Source organism: Haliaeetus leucocephalus, unplaced genomic scaffold, assembly GCF_000737465.1.
Source record: "Haliaeetus leucocephalus isolate CR32 unplaced genomic scaffold, Haliaeetus_leucocephalus-4.0 Scaffold406, whole genome shotgun sequence".
Classification (NCBI taxonomy): Eukaryota; Metazoa; Chordata; class Aves; order Accipitriformes; family Accipitridae; genus Haliaeetus; species Haliaeetus leucocephalus.
The window spans coordinates 4663155-4688428 of NW_010972842.1; the positions used below are offsets into that span (position 1 = coordinate 4663155).

General features: G+C 36.4%; 1 protein-coding gene across 7 annotated transcripts in view; it reads left to right on the forward strand.

The window, feature by feature from the left end:
- NRCAM (neuronal cell adhesion molecule) overlaps window positions 1-21174 on the forward strand; it is a 72742-nt gene extending 51568 nt beyond the window's left edge. For 4 of the 7 annotated variants that reach the window (XM_010574049.1, XM_010574050.1, XM_010574052.1 and 1 more), the window contains 3 exons: window positions 5989-6120; window positions 8890-8968; window positions 18814-21174. In XM_010574049.1, coding sequence (XP_010572351.1) covers window positions 5989-6120; window positions 8890-8968; window positions 18814-19051 — 449 coding nt within the window. In that variant the 3' untranslated portion in view covers window positions 19052-21174. Of the gene's footprint in view, window positions 1-345; window positions 472-1548; window positions 1702-5988; window positions 6121-8889; window positions 8969-18218; window positions 18231-18813 lie in introns of all 7 variants that reach the window. The other 3 variants (XM_010574048.1, XM_010574045.1, XM_010574047.1) reach the window with 2 other exon arrangements.
- The last annotated feature ends 4100 nt before the right edge of the window (window positions 21175-25274 follow it).

Consider the following 25274-nt stretch of genomic DNA (forward strand, 5'->3'; position numbering starts at 1 on the left):
TTTCCAGCTGTCTGCATTTTGCTCCTAGATGAATAGAAAAATAATGTTTTCCAGGCTTTTGGCAATTAGGTATTTTTAAGTATTTGGCAGTTTTTGTGATACAGGGCATGCTCAGTAGAGTACATAAATTTTACTTTTCAATTTCATAGTATAGTGACTGCCTAAGATTCAGTTACCAAATACGGTACTTTAGTCACTAATTTCCAGTAATGGAAACACTGACAAATGTACTATACTTACCCTGTATATGGTCTAAATTAACATAGTAACTTCTTAAAATTTATTTTTTTTAATGTATGAAGTCACAATTTCGTATTCTGCTTTGTTTTTCTATTGTGTATTCAGTGCAACCACTTTATCCAAGGATCAGAAATGTTACAACAGCTGCTGCTGAGACCTATGCCAATATCAGTTGGGAGTATGAGGGACCAGATCATGCGAACTTTTATGTTGAATATGGTGTAGCAGGCAGTAAGAAGTCGTTTCATTAAATTTTCCTAAAGTGTTCAGATATATTTTCAAAGATTTTTATAGTAAATGTGGTCCTAAATTGACCGAGTGTTAATGATAGCTCTTAAATGTCTAGAAGGATTATTTTTTAATTTGATCTGGAAGATGAAATAATTTTCATTTTAATCAACATCAATGTGTAGCAGGTATTTGATGCTTAGATAGAATATCAGCCTTTGTTCCTTTGTATTATTTTATAAATTCTTTTGAATGTGAACTTATAAAAGTGTAGTTCTCATGAAGTTGTTTATCATGCAGTGATTACATGTGTAAAAATATGATTACTTGCATTAAAATAGGATATAATATTCCTAAATTATGCCCAATTCAGGGGAAAAAAATAATTAAATAAGAGAGCCACTCAAAACAATATTTTTTGTTAAATTAAACCTTAAAATAAGATACCAACCAACTTACATACTTTTATTGGCATAAAAACAGGTTTTAATCTTTGATAATACCAGTAATAAGTAAAACACAATTAGCTAATAAACCCAAGCTATTTCTATTCAAATACTCTATCCTTCTAAAGTTATGACTAAAGATGACCAGTCTGAAAATTGGAATATAAATGCATTTTTCTGGATATTGGTCAAAGAAGCAGCTGAGACTGTACTAGAAAAAGATATGAGAGAGAAGATTTTGAAGTCGAACTTCTCAACTAAAGTAAATACTGACTGAAACTACAGAAATGTAATTTAATTAAATGCTTAAAATCTATTTTAATGTATTTTATAATTGCAAGTTCCATAAGCCTTTTAAAAAAATAAATGAAAATAGTATTTCTCTAGTACAATGGAACAAATGTTTAAAATAGTTTCATAATTAATGTACAATGTCTTCTTCAATATATTGCATGCAATATATAATTTGAAGTGATAATTGTATATGATTTTATTATTCTTTGGGAGAACAGTTATTTTTTTCACCCAATCCATAGTTTAGTCAAGTAACTGTTGATAGTATTCTGTCTAGAAACTTTCAGTAATACAGAGAAAATTAAAATTCCACTATGTTGTTTTCCTAAAATTTTCGTAGGCAAAGAAGATTGGAAAAAAGAAATTGTAAATGGTTCTCGAAGCTTCTTTGTGTTAAAGGGTTTAACACCAGGAACAGCATATAAAGTCCGGGTTGGTGCTGAGGGCCTGTCTGGTTTTAGGAGTTCAGAGGATGTGTTTGAGACAGGTCCAGGTGAGGCACACCATACCAATTCTGTATCATAGTCAGAATTGTGGTAGACTAAGTGCTGAAACGTTGAACTGCTTCTAGCTAAGAGATGTAGCTAGCATCTTTGCATGTTCTTTTTATAGAGCAATATTGAATTATTTTATAAACTCCTGAATAATGCCAGTGCATTTATTACGTAGATTATGAATGTTTTCATCCTTTTAATTCACTCTACTTATCTGATGTTTATATTAGGGGCAAGATAATCACTGCTCACATTCCATCTGTGTGCTGTGCACTGAAGATGACCTATTTCATTTATTTCTAATTAATATAATTAGATGGCTGTATTTAAATAATGTGTACTTTAATAGAGCCAAGTATATATTTTTAAAGCTAACAATCTCTATATGATCTGTTTTAATACAAAAAAATCTGAGCTAAAATGTTTGCATAATCAGAAGCGCAGATTCAATTTGATGTCTCATGTAACCTATTTATACCAGTGTTAAGAGATTCCTACTTGGAAGTGTTTCTTTTCCTGTCATATAGTGGTTTTATGTAGATTTTCATGTCACAACTATATCCTGTGAATCAGTAAGGCTGTTCAAGATCCTTATGTACACTTTTCAGTCATATTCCTTCATAAGCAAATCAGTAATGCTTGTTCATTTAATTCGGAGAAAGGGCTTTATTGGAAGTTTTTTGATGTTATGCTGAATATGTCGTTGCCATCACAGCATGTTCTTGGTCAGCTGTTGTTATTTGTTGTGTATTTGCTAGCCACTTCTGCTCATTCCAAGCATTTTGGTCAGTGCACGGTTATTTAGCAGTAGCCCCACCAACTCCAGAATGTTATGATTTAAGAAAGTAGTTTAAATATGAAAATATGCTTGAAAAATATTTAATAATTATCAGACAGCAAAGTAAATAATGAATATGCCAGTTTGAAAGTGAGCACTTTCTAAAATCATAATTTTTGCTTTGTTTTGTTCAGTTTCTGTTCAGTTTCTTGTGTTGCAGGAAAGCTTTGAAAACATGGTGCTGAATAACAGTATGGGCTAAACGCAGAGGTTATTTATGCCAGAGACAGCTAGTGGTATAAAAGCAGATCTGTAAAATTTTATACAAATAAATACACCCAAAGCCTAAAGCCGTAGTAAAGCAAGGATCAAGACTATAGTATAATTCAAAACAAGCTGAATGGAAACCTTCCTAAAAACATCTTTCTGCACAAAAATTACTGAGCCAGTAGATAAGGAATTGTGTACATACCCAGTCACCTCGGCTCATGTCCTTGAGTAGTTAAGGAAGAAGTGAATTTAAATACACTCTTTTCTGCTTCTTCATAACGGAAAGGTTCAGTGCCCAGCATTAAATTATATACATAGCATATTTCTTACAGAGAAATGTTGTGTCACACTGTCTTCAGCCTAGATCAAAGCTTTTAAACACCACAAAAAAATGAAGTGGACAAAGAGGAAAATATTGGAATATGGAATATGGCCTTAATTAGGAATGAAACTGCAGTATTTCATATATGAGCCTTTTGTGACACTTTTCTCTTTGACAAGCATTCCTATAGAGCATCTTCATAGTGTGCAGGTTTATCTTTTTGAGCACACCAGTACAGTGTATTGCATTAACTCCTGCATTAGCAGTTCACCAAGAGTAAATGTCTTTCTGCCTGAAGCAGATAATTTGCTTAGTGAAAGCAGGAAATGTTGTGCCATTTTTAAAGTTGCACTGAGATCTAGAAACCCTTTCCTACTGGATATGCAATAAGTTAAAGAATACAGGAAGCTGCATAAGTAAGTTTTCATCTTTAATCTTTCCCATCTATCTTGCATATTTTTATGCATGAGTTGTTTTGCTTGATGCTATTTCTTACTACATTTGAATGTTAAATGTGCTTTTGCATTTTGTCACAGTATGTATTATACAACCTTTAATGCCTTATTATGAATGCATATGTGCAAAACTCAAAATAATTTTAACCTTAATGTGGAAACAAAATTTTATTTTCATTGTATTTATAATTCAGAGGAAGATTGCCTTTGTGATTTTAAGACTGCCACTTATACATATTTATATTTATATGGTATATAAAGGATAAATATATATGTATATAAGCTACATAGTTATAGAACATGTAGACATTTTTATGCAAAAATAGTTTAAATTATTGTGCGTATAAGAAAGAGTCAGTTTCTAAAATATCAGAAAGCATATTCTTAAACAAAGGCTGGGAAATCTCCTAAACGTAACTCCACAATAACCAGGCACATTAATTCATTGATCTATTTAAATGAAAATCAAGTCATAACTTTGCCCAGTAAGACCAAAAAAAGGCAGCAGAATAAAGAGTTAATTTTAGCCTAGTACTTCTAAAGTGGAATACACATTAGTCTTCCGTATGGAATGGAGGGTAGATACTGACTCCAGACATCAGAGGTGCTTTGAGTTTTCATACAGTCCATGGAAAACCCTCAGGAATCTGGGACCATTCAGAGCTGATGCTTCCAAGCTACCTGTCTCAGCCTCTGTCTAGTAAATAACATTGAGACATGGGCTTGAATTCTGGCCTATAATTGAATATTGTTACATTTTATTGTTAGTGTGCCTGGCAGCGCAGTGCAGTCTCTTGTCAGCTAGCTGTCTGCCAAGCAAGGCTCAGGTATTGTTCAAGGGACAGCACCAGCACAGGACTGTTCCCAGTTGTCATCCGACGTGGTTTGTAAGAAGAGTTTATGCTGTATCACCGGGAATTGTGGCTGGAAAACAGTCAATGCTCCATTGAAAATAGGTTGTCTGTGATGTGTTTTTATGAGCCTTCTCTTAAAAGCGTATCTTCTCTAAGGAGAAGTGGAAATTTTTATGGGGCTCTGGGACTTTCACGTTTCTGTGTGTAAAGCTGTTCATGCATTGTGTCCTCCACTTCAGTGGAAGCAAGTCTACAGACCTTCCCGAGCAGATAGGGATGAAACATATTGTGCTGTGAGAGCTGATGTACTTGCAGCATCCAAACAAAGAGACTGACTGAAGGTCTCAAATATGATCTGATGCTGGTGCAAAGTGTCTACTAAGCTGAGATCTGAAGAATTATTGATCCTTACTAAAATCCTAGGTAAAGTACTGGCTGTGAATAATCTGATACCTTATCTTGTGAAGCCAGAAAAAACAACAAATGCTGAACCAAAATACTGTATGAGTTATGCATAGGAAGTGGTTTGCATATCACTTTCTTTGTCCATGTGGGAAGGTGATCTTCGTCTCTGTTTCCCAAATAGAGAGAGGTGTATTGGGCAACTCTTCACAGAGTTTCAAACTCTTCGGTTTTGGGGCTGGAGGAGAAGGTGAAGAATGAACAAGATAGGTCTGGATGGATGTTCATGTAGTCTTCTCCCTGTAGCACGCATCCCTAACTCCTCTCACCCTTCCCACTTTCTCCCAACAGCAAATCCTAAGGCCAGTTGCCTGTAGTGCATTTCCAAACAGGGGATTAGAAAATAAGCTTCACCAGGAGAATCCTCCTACTGTGACGGAGACCAGTAGGAGGGATCCAGCCCACAGACCACACAGATAGTTCCTGTCCTTATTAGTGACTGTAGAGTTTCCTGTGTGGTTTGCTACGTTATCTTCCAGCTAGAGTCAGCATCTGGAGAGAAACAGTGCCGAGGAAAGGCTTCCCAATTGCATTGTGTTAAGTCCTCACTAATGCTAAATCATGGCAATCATGATAAATTGTAGGATGAGGTACGGGTTTGAGGAGCGGAAGAAAACATCATACTTAATAAGGCTTTAAAGGATGCTTCATTGTTGATTTTTAGTTGAAAATGAATGTTAGGGCCTTGAGTGACCCATCTGTTCCCCCATTTCAGACTGATGGGAGTGCATTAGCTAATGAGTATTGGCTTTTTATTCATTTTGAGAAAGCAATCGACATGTTCTTGTGAATTATAATTTGCAATTTCATTTCAGTAGTTTAATTAACATAAAATGGTTGAGAACAGTTTTGAGGTTTGTGGAAAGCAGTGTAATATGTGCACAGATTTTGCAAAGTAGTTCCTAAGCTTAAACGTTAGCAGAATTCTTATATACTCAAAAGTAAGTTCTAGGCACATGTACTTGGAAACATTTTGAATAATGAAAATATTCACAACATACAGTATCATTGTTTTTCGTAATACTAATTTTCACAGTGAACGTTACTCCTTAATTAATGAACAATGTATACTGGTTATTATTTGTCTGAATTAGCATAGCATTTAAATTCAGCAAAACAGCTCATCTTTTTCTTTTATTCTCTAGCAATGGCAAGTCGGCAGGTAGACATCGCTACTCAAGGATGGTTCATTGGTCTTATGTGTGCTGTTGCTCTTCTCATCTTGATTTTACTGATTGTTTGCTTCATAAGGAGGAATAAGGGTGGCAAATATCCAGGTATGGTACATAACAATGAGAGTAAAAATCATCTACTGGTAATCCATTAAAACAGGTCTCAGGTTTACTGGAGAAATTACATTTGCTGCTGGCTTACATTTACGTTGTGTAGACGGTATATCAGTCTTATCGTTTGGTTGGCTTTTCAGGAGCAATCTGCCTATTGGTAGAAAACGTCGATCCATTTAAGCATAAGAAAAGTAACTCCTCCATTCCTGGAGGGTCATATTCCTGTATTCCCTCTCTAGAGAGCTTTGAGCTTTGTTTGAAATACTTGGTCCTCCTGCCATTACTGCACACTCCACTTTCTGAAGTCTAATGTGGATGGGTTTAACCCACTAAAATGAGCTGAGATACAATTTATTTGGTCAGAAGGAGTGGAAACATATACCAGGTCATAGCCACTGTGTTACTTTAAAGTACTGGGAATGCATTTGGTAGGACAAATCCCTTCATATGTTATTTTGTCTCAGATAAGTTACCCTCCCTCTCAGCATCTGTGTCGTTTTCAGCCTCTGCATGTTTGCAGCTAAATTTGAAGTTACTATTCTTCAGTTAGGCTGTTTTCTCTTCTATAAGTTTTTTCTTTACAAGAGTTTTTCTTCTTGGGTGTTTGGGGGTTTTTAGTATTAGGCCTAGGAATAGCCAAGTATATTTTATTATTTGTAGTTAAAAATTGGAACTATACAATGTATGTCTTCTATCAAAACTCTCATTCTTCTGGGTGTCCATATTAAAAAAGGCATATATGTGTGTATGTATGTATGTGTGCATATGTGTACCTTACATATATCTTTCACTGGTGTTACGTTTCTGTTTATGTAGTAGGTCCATAGATTAAAGCTCTCTTGAAAAGGATAGTGACAACCAGTTTGCATAATTTTGCCTGCTAGGATCTCAGAGCAGCTGTTGAGGTATGAGTGGATCTGAATGAACTTCAAGTGGGCATCAAAGAATAATTTGATTTTTCTTTTTCTTCTCCTAGCTACAATAGAAAGTACAATTGCTAAGTTTCATGTAAAATCTTGATTTCGTGAAAAAATTCTGTTCTATATTACAGACTCCAAAGGTTTGGAAATTATATAAATATCCAGACTCTAGAATGCTTATTTAAAGTCAGCTCAAACTTCTGGAAGTTCATATTGTTAATTTGGACATGAAAAAGATGGATGCACTTACAAAAGTACAAAAAGAAAAAATAAATCCATATCGTGTTTTAATTTCTCCTGCTTGTTTTGACCAGTGCACTTCTGAAAACTACTGTCAGTGAACACTAAAAACTTTTCCTCTTCATAGTCAAATCTTTTATAGCCGAACTTAGCATAGCAGATTATTTTTATAAGAAGATAAAATCAACTTATTAAATACAAGAATCCTATTTTGCCCAATCTAACTGTTTAATTGTTTTATGGAGAGAGCAAAGATTTGTAGTGATGGCAAAAATTAAGTAGGAGAAGCTTCTGTCCCAACCGCCTATGCCCATGAAGAAAAGACAGATGATTAAGGAACACAGTGTTATATAGAGTTGAATGACAGGCTGAAGACATCATCTTAGGTTTTTTCCTAATGTTTAGATTTTTAAAAGAGAAAATGAGATTACAGAGGATATAGGAAAAGTGACTCTTAGTGGAGAGATTTGAGAAACGGAAAATTAGGAGAATGAAACAAGTGAAGTGATGAAACTGAAAAGAGTGGGGAACACTTGGAGTGAGCCACCGTCTAGAGGAGGGTAAAACACAGTTTGAGTAAAAGCATAAAAGGCAGTTGGATGGTAAGGTTGTCATTACTTTGTGGAGATCCCTGCTATGCCCTTCTTTTCTCTGCTTCTGTAGAATTACTAGATGTGTAAGGTATTAACTTTTTTATGCACACAAGGGAAAGATTTGAGCAGTACCCAGAAAAACAGAAATGAAAAGACAAAGGGAAGAACCACAAAGATAATTCTAGAAGTCAGTATATTATTTTACTCTGTCAGCAATCTTAACTTAAAGGAATATATGTCTTCTATAAATATCTGTCTTCTCAGGTGCAAGTGGGTTTCTGTATCAAAGGATGCAGTGCTACATAGGTTTCTTATAGGGACAAGTTACATGCGTGGATTTATTCCCACAAGTCAGTGATAACTAAACTTATAACAAGGATGTGCAAGAGGCACAGTTGTGTTAAATTTAGGTTCCAGTGTAGGTGGTTTTGCTTTTGTTTTGATCACATTATGGAAAAGAAAAAAATTAACAGACCATGCCTATTTTTTCCAATATTAACAATTCTTAAAATACTGTTTAAAATTCCCTGGAGTCTTGGTGCATGACATGAAAGCAGAAAGTGTACAAACTTGTCAGTGAACACAAGTGAATCTGATTCAGTTTTATCAGTCGGTATGAGAGGAATATCAAGAGGAAATACGGAGCATGGATAAGTAAAACTAAATTATTCAGATTTCAATAAACAATAGCTCTATTAATAACATAAAGACAGTATCTTAGTAGGATTTTTAAAAAAACTTTCTTGTTAGTGCTAGAAATGAAGAAAAATTTTTACTAATGCAGAATGACATACAGTATTTTGTACTTGAATGAAAATAAAATTGTATAACTAATTAACAGATCTTTTCCTTCAAAAGAAAAAATATAACAGCCTAAGGCCCTAGTTCAAAAAATGATTTTTATTCAAACCTTGTTCCTGCCAGATGTGATCAGTTTGAGAAATTAAGGTCTTAAGGTTTCTCATCTTGCAGTTTCATGGTAAAAATTACTATTTCAAATATTTTAGTGAAGGAAAAGGAGGATGCACATGCTGATCCAGAAATACAACCTATGAAGGAAGATGATGGAACATTTGGTGAATACAGGTGAGCAACTAATGTGGTTTGTCATGTTCACTGTTCATATCACACAGGTACTGTATATAATATCATACTTAATAATTCAAAACTAACTTTTTTTCCATGTTGACAAAGATTCGTTATCCAGTGTTATACAGAACTATAGATAGCATTTCAGCCACACCAGTAGAAAAAAAATTAAACATCCATGCTTAGAATAAGCCATTCACTAACACAAGGTGAAATCCAGATTCACACACAGTTGTCTCAAAGTGAGGAATCTTTATTTACAAACCCATCTTTCAGATAGTTAAAATACCAGATCCAGTGTCCTTTCAGTCAGGGAACATTTAGCATTATGGGTTTTGAAAATTCATTTCTAATTGAAGCCTAATACAGACAGTCTGGTGTTACACTGACTGGAAAACAAATGCATTTAAAATGGCTGACAATACTAACACCTAATCCAATAACGAGGAAGTGATGTTATACAGAGAGGTGAAGGAGTGTCCTAGAAGAAAAAACAAATCTCCCTTTCATGTGTTTCGGTACAAGATACATAGCAAGCAGCTTCAAAGCGTGCAACGCAGCTCTTATTCCTGACTGTCTTCCTTTATGGTAAATGTAGTCTAGCTGAATCTTCTGGCATCACAAAAAGCTTTCCTTGGCAGGTCTGCTCATATAACAAATATGAGTATACCTTATTAAATAAGCAGTGTGTTATTTGTTGGTTTTTGATTAGTAGAGGAAATATTGTTATTATTTTCTAAATATGTCAATACCGTTATCTTTTACATGGTTGTTATAACAGATTTTTATAGTGCGTTCCTGTGTCAAAAGCATTGTAAAAGCCCTTTATTATTTTGAAGATGTGACATTTACAAATGTACATAGAAAAATCAGGTTTTTTAAGAAGGATCTGCTCTGTTGCCATAGCTTCTTTATATAAGGGAGATGTGCATCTTGATCTGACTGGAATAGATTTACAGTTCTGAATGCCAAAGAGCAGTTTCTGTTTATTCTTCCTTGATTTTAAAAAAATACGATACTCTGTTCTTAGGTTAATGAGTTCAGAGTAGTATTTTATTACAGCACTAAGTGCGTATAGATTAATTACATTCGGCTGATAAAAAGGGAAGTGTGAAGCAATGTTTGGAAGCAGAGATGTAAATAAGTACTGTGTAATTTTTCCTAGGCAGTCCAGTTTGCATTCTCCTTTATCTCCTCAGTTTTTCGATACTTGGAACTTTCAGCAGCAGAAACTGACCTCTGTACAGAATTGTACAAATGATATGACCTCAGTACGTGTTTTCTCAGACCCAGAATAAGACTGTTCAAGTCTTCTTTCATGTGTGACCTGTAGCAAGATTTGAATTTATGTCTCCATATTTAAGTGGCTTGAGTTAATCTATAGAATCATCTAGTGCTTTATTAAATTATTTTATGATGCATTTATCCACCTCATGTCTGGTGAATATGGACGGATGCATGCCAAGCTTTCAGACTTGTTCACATGAAAGAGCTCATCCTATTTACCATGCAAAAACTCCTTTCTAAAATGTATTTCTGTGTAATTAGTCTATATTGGGCTTTCCTCTTTTTTCCTTAGAGACAGGGCAGCAGCAGCAACCAGTCAGATTACAGAAGATATCTTGGCACCCTCTCTGCAGCCCAGCATCACTGCAGTCATTCAGTTCCCAGTTTGTCTGCCTCACATGGCACTGGCCATGATGCAGTGCTTCTTTGAGGAAAAAGGGTATAGGGTTTCCCTTGAACAAAAAAGTAATTTTTGAAAGTTCTAGGAATTCGAGTATTTTGAACTTTTTTCATCACTTCAGGTCCATGTCTGCTTGGACAGGAAAGAAACTGGACAAGGAAAAGAAAAGAAAAGGTAGCTGTGCCAATTCTCCTGAAGCAGACCCTGTCTTTACAAAAGCAAAGTCTGTGAGATCTGACAGATCCAACTTCTTCAGAAGGTCAGGGGATCAATACTCCAGCACCAGATCAGAGACCTCCTACACCAGGAGGAAGGCTAGGCAGTCTTCAGAGCTTACAAGGGTTAGTTCTGTCTCTGCTTCCCTCTGCCGAGAGGAGAAGAGGTCAGACGAATGGAAGTACAGGCATGGCTCTAGACATCATACTTCTGAGCACCAGATAATGGGGTCGGAGGAGGGCTCAGATTCTCAGGGAGGACAGCCATCCCCTTTCCAGCAAACCCCCAGCTGCAACTCAGTTCGTGGCTCACTGGCAAGGCAGCATTCTTCTCTCCAGCACTGGTTCAGCCAGACCCCAGACTACAGCTCAGATTCAGAAGACGCTCAGAGCTCCTCCCACAGGAAGGTAAGACCTTCTGCTACTACTCACTTCTCTGAATCTGAAAAGAATTCATTAATGAAATCTGTGATTTTGCCTGAGCTAGCTACTGTCTTAAAGGATGCTTTGACAGCAGCCAGACAAAGTATAACTTCTGTGGCACAGGCTAGGTCCCATTCAGTAAAGCATCCCAGGGTGCCAATTACAGAAGTTCCAGTGGTTCCTCTAGAAGCAACTGGGAGCAGTTCCCAAACTTTTGAGTCTGACCATGTAGACAGCTTAAAAGATCAAACAGCTTCTGGGAAGGAGAAATCTGAGGCTGACAAGGGCTTGGAGGTTGAGTCATCCCCTGAAGATGGGGAGGTGTTATCTGAGTCCTCTACAGAAGACCAAGAAGGACCAGATCCTCTGCGTAAGTTTGACATGAAGAATCAGACTTATCTGTTCAAGCACATAAAGAGAGTGTTAATGCTAAAATCTTCCAAATCTGAATGTGCTTCAGAAGAACTGCTTATCCCCTCTGAAGAAGGAAAGGTAGATAATGCACTTCCTATCCATTCAGCAGTGGAAGATCTTGTCTGTAGGATTTGGAGTAATCCTGAGGCAAAACATGAAGCCCCGGCAGTCCTACATAAGCTCTATCCTTTTCCAGTGAATAAAGCTGCTTTATGGGGGACCTTGCCTCAGGTAGACAGAGCATTGGTTGCTGGTGATTCTGTACTACCAGTCCTTGCTAATATGGATGCTCTCCCTAAAGATCCTACTGATAGAAAGGTTGAGGAAGCAATTAAAAGATCTTTCAAGCTAGTTGCAGCCCAGCTTGGAGTATCTATCTACTGCACTTACGCTTCTAAAGCGTTACTAATATGGTTGGAGGAAGAACAAGCCAGATTCAAAAAGAAATGGGTCCCATCTGGTGCCATGCAGAGGAAACGCAGGCTATGTAAAATTGCAGCTAATTTTATCCATGATGCAGCTGAGGATTCTCTTAGACTCACTGTTAAAAATATGGCATGCCTCACTGTAGCCTGGAGAGCTATATGGCTACGTCCTTGGACCTCATCGCTAGATCTAAAATGTAAACTGCTGTCTTTACCATACACAGGCGGCAAGCTATTTGGTGAATCCTTGGTCCAGATCATGAAGGATTTCTCAGAACACAAACACTCCTTACGTCAGCTGAAAAAAAAGAGCTCAGTTGGAAGGTCTTCATTTTCTTACCCTCACAAGTGTCTGAGCTCTGTTCGTTCTCCTCCGAAGTTTAAAGGAGGGAAGGGAAAGTATAAGATCTCACAATCATTTCATGCCAAGAATGAAAGGACATCTCACTTTCAGAGAGACACCAGACCATCAAGAGGAACTTTCTGAGAACATAGACTTTGCTTCCTCCTTTCTCAGGAACTGGGAAGAGCAAAAGACTTGGAAATTTATACTGAATAGACTTAAATATTTCTGGACAAGTAAGCCCAATGCTTAGAAAATTAGTTGGTTCAAGATAAGATTTAAATTATTAAATTACTTAAATCTTAATGAGTAGTTAAGATAATCTAGAGAAGTCATAGGTCTCAATTTTAGGGGAGGTTTTTGTCATGTTCAATTTCTAGGCTTCCCAGTATTCTTGGGATGGCTTGGAGTTGTTTGAAGTTTTGCACTCTTCAACTTCATCTAAGAGCATACTTTCTGCGGAACCAGCCAACATTGGATTTTCCTGCCATATCAATCTGATAAAGGAAATGACGCTTTAGGAAATGCAGGTGTTTCAGGAACCACAGAATGACCAGGAACACTATGTTGCTGTGACTGGAGGCATAGCTGCACTTCTACATAATAAGGGAAAACAGTGCCTCCGTAGCAAACTGCACTACAGTCCCAGTGGTTTCCTGAGTTGTAGAAGGCTGAGATAGTAAACTGTGGACAGTCAATATTTACACCAACAAACGGCAAGAAACACAAGAAGTACCACAAATGTATGTTCTTTAAATTAAAATTAAAGACTATCGAGCTCCTGTTCAGGTCAGTGTAAGTGTATAAATCAGCCTAAATTTCCATCCTGGGCCCTAAATCAAGAGAAATTAAGAAGTGATGACATCTAGAGACCTGTGGATTCGTGGGTAGGGAGAGACTGCAAGCATGCATTTCTTAGTTAACTTCACAGGAAGTATGAAAATTTAGCATGTTATCGCAGTCTGCAAAATGTTCTTAGAAAGATCAAACAGGACAAGGCAACTACAGTAGTAGGACTGCTAGTGTGGCAACACAGGATGTTTGCACATTTTGTTGAATTATTTTGCCTCTTTTCTTCAACATTTTGACACACATGATATTTTTCCTAGAAATTCTTGGGTATGCTATGAGAGACTTTCTAGAAATGGTTGGTGGAGAGTTCTGAGATTGCTAGATAATATATTACTCTTCCTTCTTGTTCTGGGTTGATTAACAATGAGAATATAGTTTGTAATTATAGTAGTATTTTTTTCCCTTTTAGTTATTCAAGTTTTACTGCAGCTTAGGTATGTTTGCAGGGGGACCTAGCAAAGACTTGTGCCTCAAAACTGTATTTCTAAGCTTGGTCCCTTCTAGTGCAAGAGATGAAGTCAATGGACTGCCTGAAGAATTCTTGTCTTTGAATAGTCTGATTGGATTTGACAGTGGTCTTACTGTGTCCTCATTTATGTGCTTTCTTTGAATGTTCTTATTTTAAGTCTTGAACATCTGTGTCACTACTTTTTAAATCAGTGCTTTGATTTCCCTTTGTATAATTTTCCACCAGAAATAGCAAAGGTGGAAAGTTGGTTGAATTTCTCTCAAGCAGATTTTTCTTTAAAATTTTCACAAGGAGTGAGTTGGTTTCTTTGACTAACAACAATTTTTTCAACCCATCACCATTTAAAGCCAGAGCTTAATCTCCCAATTTTCCCAGCTTCTGCCAGGATTGAAGATTGAGTATTACAGAGATGCTAAAGAAAAACTACTCAGAAAGCCAATACAGATGTGCTTATGTCTTAGCTAGGTAAGAAATAGTAGAATGTTTTGAAGTCTGGATTGATACAGGTGTATAACTGTAAAGGGAAAGCATTTTTCACCTGCACAGACCTATCAATTTAGGAGCATGAGCAGAAACCTATTAAGTATTGGGGCAGAGGTTCTTCTTCTGGAGCGTGCAGGGAAGGTGTAGTGTAAGGTACTTCTGTGGCTTTAGGTGTCTGCTTATACTTAAACATTCCTGGACTGTTGACCTGAGGGCACAGAAAAAGGAATTTACTGCCAACAGTTTTCATCTTCTGCATCCTCTTTCTGTGTCCAATAGCCCAGAATGCTTTACTCATTTTGTTTCTTTTATGTTGCCTTTCATCTGACAGTTGTGTTATAAGGAAAAGTAGTATATTGCTAACCATATATTGAGTCTTTTTGCATGTCCATGAATGTGGCAAAGTTTAGTGGGAACTAGTTGCCTGCTGGACTGCAGAGGCATCGTAAAACTGTCTTCCCCATTCTGACTGGTTGCTGCATGTACCCATATCTAAGGAAGAAAAATTGAAAAGTTGAAAGAAGAAAGGAGATTTCAAGGTACATATTTCTTTCAATAACTGATGAGCTTGTGAAATGGAAGTACGTTTTTTTAAAAAAATAAGTTTGTACTTTGCACTTACACATGTTATTGTCACCTCCATACTTGGTGTATCTCTTAATCATTAGCTGCAAGTTTGATATGTGTTTCATTAAACTGAGAAGAAAAAGAAACATGTATTCATATATTAGCAATTGTTCATGAAAAATATTTTAATCATGCTTTTATGGTATGCTTTAATATTAAATACTGTTCTTACTAAAAGGGCAAGAAATATGTGTGGTACATATAAGTACTTAGCAAAATGACTGGTATATATCAGTCTTCACTGAGAAACTTTCATCCTTAAAAAGCTACTAGTATGGAATTCATTTGCAAGACAACAAATAGTAAAAGTATCACTACATTTAACTTCCATGGCTGTCTGATCTATAGTACAGAGTTCATACCCATTCTCACCTCTTGTTTTGTTCCCTCCCAGTGCTTGTTGTCTCACTGTTAATTGTATGCACTGCATACATGACACTTTTCAAAAACTTCTTCAGTTTTCCACTGTAATTTTAGTCAAACCAATTTGCACTTTAACTTTTATTTCACTATATTACACTAAGTAAGTATAAAAGTCAGCAAGCAAAACCACAAACAAAAACTAAAAGAAATTATGATCTATCCTGGTGGCATTTTGGAATAGTTTTATGAACAATCATAAGCAAGATTAGCAAATCTTGCAGATAGCTTTAACATGTTTTTGCAATATAGTATATATCCTACAGCCAACATGTTCTATAGCTCTTTGGGCATCCATGTTCATAATGCAATTCAGCAGCTTTTGCAGTTTGCTTCTTGGCAACAAACAGAAAATACATTCATTTCCCCAGAGCACCGGGGTCTCTTTTCTGTTTTGCACCCTGAGGGTAACAAAAGTGCTGTCCAAAACATGGATGTCTTTGCTTTTTTCCTCTCTCTCCTGCTTGTTTTGGTTTTTTTTTTCTTCCTCGATTTCTTTCCCTTCCACCCAAAACATTATATTCATCTAATACAAAAGTCATAATCCAGTCTGATAAAGAATAAATGGTACCATGGCATATGTTTCCTTTTCCTGAACAAGGAGTGGAAAGCACCGTGGATAATCCCACTTGTTTTTCCACTGCCAGAGTTGGCAAAACCTCTTTCTGGGCTTGCATAGTGCAAAAAGGGAGGGAATCCCCAGGTTCAGATTTGATTTTGCATCTGCTGTAACTGCTCTCACACCAGCACCCACCTCCATGCAGGTACAATGCCTGAGTAAATGGGCAGTTTTGTTTGTTTCTAATTATACAGGCAGTAGAATCCACATCCTTACTAAAATATAGAAAAATCACAGACACAATGCAACCAACTGTGTAAGTATTCCTTCATTGTTTGGCTTATAAATAAACTTTGTTTACAAAAATACAAACAAGAAAACCCTAAGAGCAACACGAAACAGAAGTTCCCATACTCAGATTTATCTAACTTATAAGTGAAAATTGACCTTTTTATTGGATTAAACACAAAAATGTGAATATTTTTAATACAGTGACAGTGTATTATTTATTTACTATATAATCCAGCCTAGTGAATTACACTGGATAGAGTCACACTTTAGAATATTTGCAGTTTCCTGACCAGTTGGAATACGGTACAAATGCAATTTTAATTTCTTTTCCTTCCTACATATTGTTGTGTAAGCAATTATGAAGTTATTCACCTAAAATTAAACAGCAAACCATATGCACAATGTTCTTTACTAAATGGTATTACCCAGAAAGCATTAACCACTGCAGGTCATTCTTCTTTGGGAGTAGGAGCGGTTACTATTTCAAAGTGAGGGTCTGGTCTTTTTGGCTTGAATAGCCTGTTTTAATGACTCTAATGCCCTCTGACAAGGGCAATGGAGAAGCTACATTGTGTGATTTTAAAATACTCGATTCTGTCTTCACCCTTTTAAATATAGGGTCCTGCCAAAATGAACTGTCTTCAGTAAAATCTTTGTAATCTGCTTGTGTTCGCAGTGTTATAAATGTTTGCAATTTGCTGCTGGATGCTTGACGTTTTAGAGTAGCATTCTTTTAAACATTACTAGCCTATATGTTTGCAATATCAATGAGCACAGAAGATCAATGATATGATATTTATCCTCATGCCATGTACACAGCAATAACTAAAAGTCAGGATGGATACAGTCAAGTTTAGAGTTTTTGCCTTTGTGTATTTTAAACATGAAGGTTTTCTTACATGTTAGTAAGATAGATATTCCTACCACTTCTTTCTTGTGTATGCATAGAAGGATAAAATCTCTGGTATGCTTTTTCTGTAAGTATGTGCATATTAGAGGTGTACTTCTTTTAGAATGTGATAACTTAAAGTCTTCCAAAGCCAAAAAAAGTGATGAGATGAGGAGAAGCAGCTTGATGCAAAATTGGTGTAGTGGTTTTCTAGCAATAGTGAAATGTTTCTCAACAGGGCATTTGTTAGCTAACAAAATAATCTGTGTGACCTTGTATATGCTATATATATATATGGTTTCTCTGGGTGTTCAAAGATATTAATTAGGAAAAAAAAATATAATTATTGGAAGAAATAAGGTATTTGTTTATAGGAATTACACAGTTAAAATAATTTGCTGAATATATATTTGGCCTAATATTGTGGATATTGTAAATATATTTTTATTTCCTTGATACTCTATACATGTTTCTTTATATTTTCCATAAGCTGTGAGTCTTTAAATAAAAAAAAAAAAAAACCACAAAATCACTTACTCTTTTGTACGCTGCATGCAAATAAAGTCACATGTTCTGTTTAAGACAAGGTAAATAATTGCACCCAAAATTGCAGCTGGCAATAGTGGTTTTTAATTGGAAATGCTTTAGAGCTGCTGCTGAAATCTTCATCTTGAAACTGAAGTGCAGTGTAAAGGATTCTGAAAAGAGCTCAACTACATCTATTTCATGAAATATGAGCTTACCACAGCTGCAGATTTATTTGGGGATGACGATGGTGCGGCAGCTTTTCCACTGACAAGGGAAAGACCACAGTACTTTGCTACAGGGATCTCTCTTCCCTGCCTTTCTTTCCTTTCACTGTTGTCCTCCAAATCACCATCATCGCTGTCAGAACATTTTATCAGTTATGGATTAGGATAAGGAGGTTAATCTCATAAGTAATGAAAAAAACCTAAGCATGCTCTTAACTACTTAGCTGTAGCTACTGTAAGCTAAATTGTTGCTTTACCTGTATACAGTAAATGTTTTAGCAATTTTAAGAGCAAATTATTATTCATAAAATACTGATCACTATCAGGATATGGACTTTGCTTTTCTTCTTAGGCTATTTTCATTTGTTTCTTCTGCACCCTTTTAATGGAATATGTAGGTCTCTTGAAAGGTAAGGTTGAAAATTGCAAGTCTGGCCTGCATTATGTAACAAATTATTTGAAATGCAGCACTTTTATTTTCTTTATACTAGTAAAGAAAATCAGTATATTTCATTTAACCAAATTCATTCTTCATTCATGTTCAAGGGGTCAAAGAAATTAAGAAGTTTAACAGACTAACTTCACGGCACATCATAAGCTTGTTACTTTGGAGAACAAATAAATTATTTTTTTTATAACTTTACAACCCACTTTTTAATGCTTGCAGTTGCATCTAAATTGCTTCCAAGCCAAGGGCGCAGGTCTTATCATTGAAAAGTCATGCACGATGGGGGAAAAAAAAAAACAACAAAAAAATAAACCACAACCCCCCCCCCTTCCACTGAAGACATTCTCTGTTTAAACCATTCCTACACCATATATTCATGCCAACTGCATCATATTGATTTGTCTCTACAATGTGATGTGGGTTTACTAAAGGATTATAGGGCTGCACACATGCTTCTTACAAACTCTGCATGCATGGCTGATTTTGTCTTAATATATAATACATCAGTTAATTCCTTTTGTTTGTTTGTTTTTTTGTGTCTCCAGTGATGCAGAGGACCATAAACCTCTGAAAAAAGGAAGCCGGACACCTTCAGACAGAACTGTGAAAAAAGAAGACAGTGATGATAGTTTAGTTGACTATGGAGAAGGTGTAAATGGTCAGTTCAATGAGGATGGCTCCTTTATTGGACAATATAGTGGTAAAAAAGAGAAAGAACCTGCAGAAGGAAATGAAAGCTCTGAGGCTCCTTCTCCTGTAAATGCCATGAATTCATTTGTGTAACCACAGAACTCAATCCCCTTGTATCTTCAGTTTGTTTAAAGCACTTGTACATCCTCCTTCTCATACTATGAACATGCAGGTAACGGAGCTCCTCACCACAAGGTGTTTATGCTATGAGAATATGCAGGTCAATACAGTTATACAGCATAATGACACATTAAGTGGTATGTTAGTATGAAATTCTGTTCAAAACTTGGGTATTTTTACTTTTTTTTAAAAGGAACTGACACAAACAATAACATTGACTTGTAATTTTGTTTCCTGTTGAAAATACAGTATAATGCATGGAAAAAAAATGCTACACAATTCACAGATAATCTTGTGTACACTATAAAAACATGGTTTGACAATTTGTTATGCAGTCCTCAGCTGAATCCCTGGATATGAATTCCGTTTTCATTGTCAGAGTGTTATAGTAGTATTATATAGAACTTCAATGTCTTTGTGGACATTGTTGTGAAATTGGTGACTTAATGTCTAGCTATCATATGTCTTTTTGCAAGACAGTTAGGAACAGTATGTACAGTATATAATTGCTAAATGATTTAAGTATGACACTTGCATTTGCTGATGCTTAATGAGACCCTATTATCTGCTCTTTGCTCCTATTACTTTATAGCCTTTTTAATCTATCAAGTATTACAGCAGTACAGTGTTCTATTTTTACATCAAAACACATTGAATTGATTTAGGGCATAAAAGATACGCATTGCAATGCATTTTGGAATTTGTACAGTCACTGAAAGAAAAACTTTAAAAATGAGAGAAAATATTCCAGAAAACACAGGGCAAAATACATTCAGTGCCTTTATACAATATGCATTCCATAATGCGCTGTACTACTAAATCAGTTGGTGCAGTAAACTGTGATTAGCGGACTACTATCATTGCCAAATAAAGTAAAAATGTGAAGAAAAAAAGTGTTATGAAACTGTTGTGCTAAAAATGGAAGGTTTTAGATATTTTAAATTACACAAAGAAGAGTATGATTTTTTTTCCTTTAAAAATAAAATAAATGCTTTCTAGACAGTTACAGCACAACATGTTTTCATGGCCTTAGCAGATTAAAAAAAAAAAACAACAAAAAACAAAACAAAACCAAAACACAACAAGAATTAAATTATTTACTAACACAGCAAGGTATAAGCTCTTGTAAAATACATTGTTAAAAAACCAAACCAGCCAACTACACCAGCGAGAGTGCATTTCCCTCTGTGTTCCAGCCTGATCAGTGTGGCAGCTTTGTAATTATCTACACCCTGAAGCAGTGTGGGGGTTACCGCTTGGAACCACAGAATTCAATCTGACAAGTGCTAATACGGTTTAGTGGTAAAGGATTACCATTATAGGTTACAAAATTATTTTCTCGCATACTATATCAATCAAATGTTTACCTCCAAATATAAATTTTATAACAACCTATGGTTGAAGGAATGCTCAGTTTCATTTGCCAATAAATTGGTTTTTCATAACTTGCATCAAGTTTAATTTTAAGTAAGCTTTTTATATGTAGATATTTTGTTGAATTTGTAAATACACTTAAAGCGTAGATGCTATATGCTTCTAGGTGTTACAGACAAATAAAACAAGAAAGCTTATGTTGTACTGTATAAGAAGTACTATAGCCAATGGTGTGCATGGTATTTTAAAGCATCTACTTAAATATATATTTTTTTTGCTGTGAAAACGGAATAGTGAACTGTTCTGCTTATTTACTGCAGATTCCTAATTGAACCAGTCAGAGCTTTTGCCAGTGCATTACGTTAGACCATAGTACACCTCACAGCTTTCATGTATATACTGTAGGTAAAGCACAACTGAAGTAATCACAAATGTAAGCTACCTGTAATAAGCTTCTTTCGCACCTTTGAGCTTTCCATTGATCAGTTTTCTTAATGGGAACCGAAATAAGAAATGAATTCTACAAACATGAATTACAAAGCACAAAGAGAACATTTCTTAATAAGATTTGCCAATGGTTTTGGTAAAAGAAAAATATGATTTTACTCTTATTTAATTGTAGATGCTGAATTATCTGTGCATGTGGGGGTAAACATACAGGCTCACTTCTGTAATAGTGCAACAGATTTTGTATTAAAAATAAATGTGGTTTTAAAATTTCACTGTTTGTTCTGTTTACACTAGCAGTAAAAATCACATCTGATTCACCATGTAATTAGGAATTCCAAGTGGAAAAAAGCATGAAACAAGTCTGGCAGAAGTTGTTCCCGTGATGTTACAGGACTTCATGTACTGCAGCCAAATTATTTATGGAAAGTTGCATGTCTTTACATGCTACCATTTGAAAAAATGTGCATTTGTCTGACCATTTCCCATTGAAATCTGCTCTTTACATTTTATTTCCATGGATGTTTTATTTAGTCATATTTCTGCAAAGAAAAAAAACCGAAACAGTCATGTTCCGTACCTGCAAGAGTGAACATGAGAAAATAAGAATGTTTATTTGAAATTAAGAGCCCTCAGATAGGATCCCAAATCAGGATTTTGTGTCCTAAAGGAATTGTCTGACATACAGAATTCTGGGTGTCTGTTTTTAAACAGTACATGAAGCGAGGAAATTTTAAATAACCTCTTTTACAGTACACAAAATCCATTGCAATGCTCTTTTCATATCTTGTCTATTCTGTGTATGAATGGAAACAGACTGGGCAGGAGGGCAGCTGCTCTGCAGAGAAGACTGCAGGAGAGCCATGGATTCCAAGAGATGCAGATGCTTCAGGAGATACATCAGAAAGTTGATGTTTGGCCACGGTGCTTGAAAGAGGGATTTTATCACTGAGTCAGAAGCCATTCTGTCAGCCGTCCGATGTGTGATTGGAAACCCCTGGCTCTTCCAGCTTCTGTCGTCTGCATAGTCTCAGTTCTGGCACCTTCAGATATTGGGCTGCCTGTTTTTCTGTACAGGTATCTGTTGATTATTCCAGCGATGTGCATTGACTGGGAGATATGAAATGCAGCTGTTTCTGTTCTGATTAAAGAATAATCCCTGAAAAGAGAGGTCTGAATTCCCTAGGCTTTGTTGGGACAAAAGATTTCATACGATAACCATTTTTGGAGACACCCATACGTTCTTTGTGCATGTTCCCCAAAGTGTACTAATACATACAGTTGCTACATTTTCCTTTTAGTGATATACCTTTGCTTTTGGTTTTATTCTCACTGAAGTGATTGTATAAATCTGGAGGGAATTAAAGAGGATACCCCACTGGTAATTTTCTTTGTAATCTTCTATTCTCGCACTGTTCCTAGGAAAATACAGTTTCCTTGTGGCTCCACATAGTGGAGGCAAAGTGGCAAAAGATTCGGGAACAAAATTATCTTCGTATGCTGTCTGGCCCATTTTAAGACAGAACCTATAGAAATAATACATGAAGAAATACTGTTTATGGTATGGAAGTGTTTTCTTCTCTGAAAGACGAACTGAGGAGAAAAGCCGGAAGAGGATGAGATTTCTGTAATTTTTGAAAAGTAATTGTCCTTGCTTGTGTTTCTGCCTCCCTCCCTCTCTCAGTCCTCCCCCTCCCACTACCTTAGGAAAGAGCCTTGCAGAGGACTGGCAGAAGCAGCAGCTGGTATCATGGGAAGATGGAAATAACTGAACATGCTACTTGTAGGACTCTACTCCCAAATGATGCCTCTTGGGGTGCAAATAAAGCCAACTGGCCATCATTTTTTAATCTCTGAAGGGATGTCTTGCTGCTCTTTGTACACATGAAGTGGAAACTTTAGACCAAACTGTCAAGACAAATATATGTCAACAGGACTTTGACAGGCAGTGGATGTGATCCATTGTGACTGTAAGCAAAGAGGAAAATTGTGATCCTTGTGATCTCATGACTTTTGGCAACAAAAAAATATGCAAAGTTCCCTACTGTGCTCGCATGTCAATGAGCTGATAAAAAATTCAGATCATGTTTAATATCTGAAAGATGGATCCTTCATTTGGGGTTGGAGAAGTTTGCCCAACTGTGAATTTGACAGCACTGGCTTTGTCCCCCAAGGAAGCCCTGTGGGATAAAATTGAAGCCAGCTTGCAAGTAATGGGTTTGCATATGTTACAAGTTGGAGAGTGAGGCAGGGCAGGAGACAGCTCCTGTCACCGGGACCCGGCCAGCCTTTCGACCTGTTCTCTCTCACCCTGAGGTGCTCAGGTAAAATAAAGTAAGTTTAGAAGATAGTGTGGTTTCCCTGTCAGCTGAAAAAAAACCATGGCATCATGTCAAAAATCTAAGTCGGCTCTGTAAGTTGGATTTCATTCTGCCTGGTTTTCTGTTACATTTTGGATACTAGTGGAGAGGAGGAAAAATACCAGGTCTCCAGCCTGGCACGTTGCACAAATACGAGTGCCCAGGGTTTCAGACCTGAGCCTTCAAACAGGGAAAGTTTAGACGGTTGAATTCCGGTGCCTAATTTCTTAGAGATTGCTAGGTCTTGTGCTGCATTAAGAAATGAACTTCATTTATCTCTGATAATAAACGACACTTGATATGCATCTTCCAGAGGGTGCTGCCCTATTTCCAAGTCCAAAGACTTCCAAAGAGGGATGCTTTGGTCTTGAAATCCAGCATCTTATCTGAGAGGATAGCAGCGTGCTCCATACATTGCTCTGCCTTGTGTTTGCAAAGATCTAGAGGGCTTTGAGACTTCACAGGGCTAAGGGGAGAAATTAAGTTTTCTAAATGGCAGTATTCAGAATATATTCCAAGTAGCTGGTCTGCAATATATGTGTTGTAGCAAGAGGCCTTACAGGCATGCTGGCATGAAAAGTTAGCCTTTACAGCGCCGTAAGAAGAAAAGGAAGCGGAAATGAAACTCTTGGGACAGAGAAAATGAAAGAACAAAGGTATAATATTTGAGGTTTCATGTAAAGATTTGAGAAACAGCCAGTAAGATAGCTGGCCTGGAGGGGAAAAGGAGAAAAGCAGCCAAAAGCTACTTTACCCACGTGGGAGAGGCAGCAGGAGCCCTTGCAAGGCTAGAGCGAGATTAATAGTACGACATTCGACTTCCAGAGAATTTTATGTTTGGTTGGGGTTTTTTTCTATTTATCCAGCTATTGTTTCAAGAGACTTAGAAGGACTTACTAATCTTAGAATCTTCTGTCAAACTTTTAATTGAAAATTGCCAGTAAGTTTGTAGGTTTGGAGTAGGGGAAATAGACAGAAGGACGAACAAATGCACAAAGCAGTTGCTTTAATTTCCTTTATTTTTGAAGCAAGCTAAAACTATCTTCTGAGAAGCAACTGCTTTCTGTAAGTATAGGGCAAGGCCAGCTGAAGAGACTCTTTTCCTTTTGTTTTGGAATTTTGACTAGTGGTGTTCAGTAATTTGAGGAAAGTGGATGTTTTCCAAGTTGTTGAGATAAGGAAGATACAAGGGAGCCATACAAACTGATACATGAAGAGCCTACACGATGCGGGCTCCAAAGCTGGAATACCAAAATCAATGTTTTTGAAGAGGTTCTTCAGGGAAAAACTTGAGCAGAGGAAAGGAGAAGAAAAAAAAAAAAAAGGCAGCTAATTGAAACAGTTTCTGGCCAAGTCAGAGGACAGAGGAATGGAAAAAAAGCTGACATGGACTGGAATAGTTTGATTTCCAGTAAGGGGAGGAAAAGTGTCCTTGCTAGGCCGTCTGATGGTCTCTAGACACAAACGCCACATGAGGAAGCACTAGAAAACTGGTTACACTGGGTACAAGTAAATACTATAGCTTTAATTTTGTAGTGGTCCGCAAGCCACAGTTTGTAGGTGTAATTATATAACTTGAACAATTAATGAGCCAATTAGCCAGCAAGAACTTTTATTAAGGTAAGATTATTTTTTCTTCCCAGCTTTTTCCCACCAGATGCTCGGTTCACAATTTTTGCTTTAATAAGAAGCCAGCCTCTGCTGTTCTATTAAAATTAGGGAATGACCATAAACTTTATCAAAGGGGAAGCTCATATTTATTTTTCTAAAGCAAACTGATTATTTTTTTTAAATGTGAGAGGCAGCCCAGTCTTTAATCCTTAATGTTTAAAAATAAGTGACCACTAGAGGGAAGTCACAGTTGTTGGTTAGCAGAAGCCTAAAGAAAACTGCTACCCAAAGCAATGCATCTAAGTTCATATCCCATGTGAATGCGTGTATATATATGTCTGTGTATATATATAAAAAAAGCTACTATAAAATAGCGGCTAATAAGACACAAGTTCATAATGATT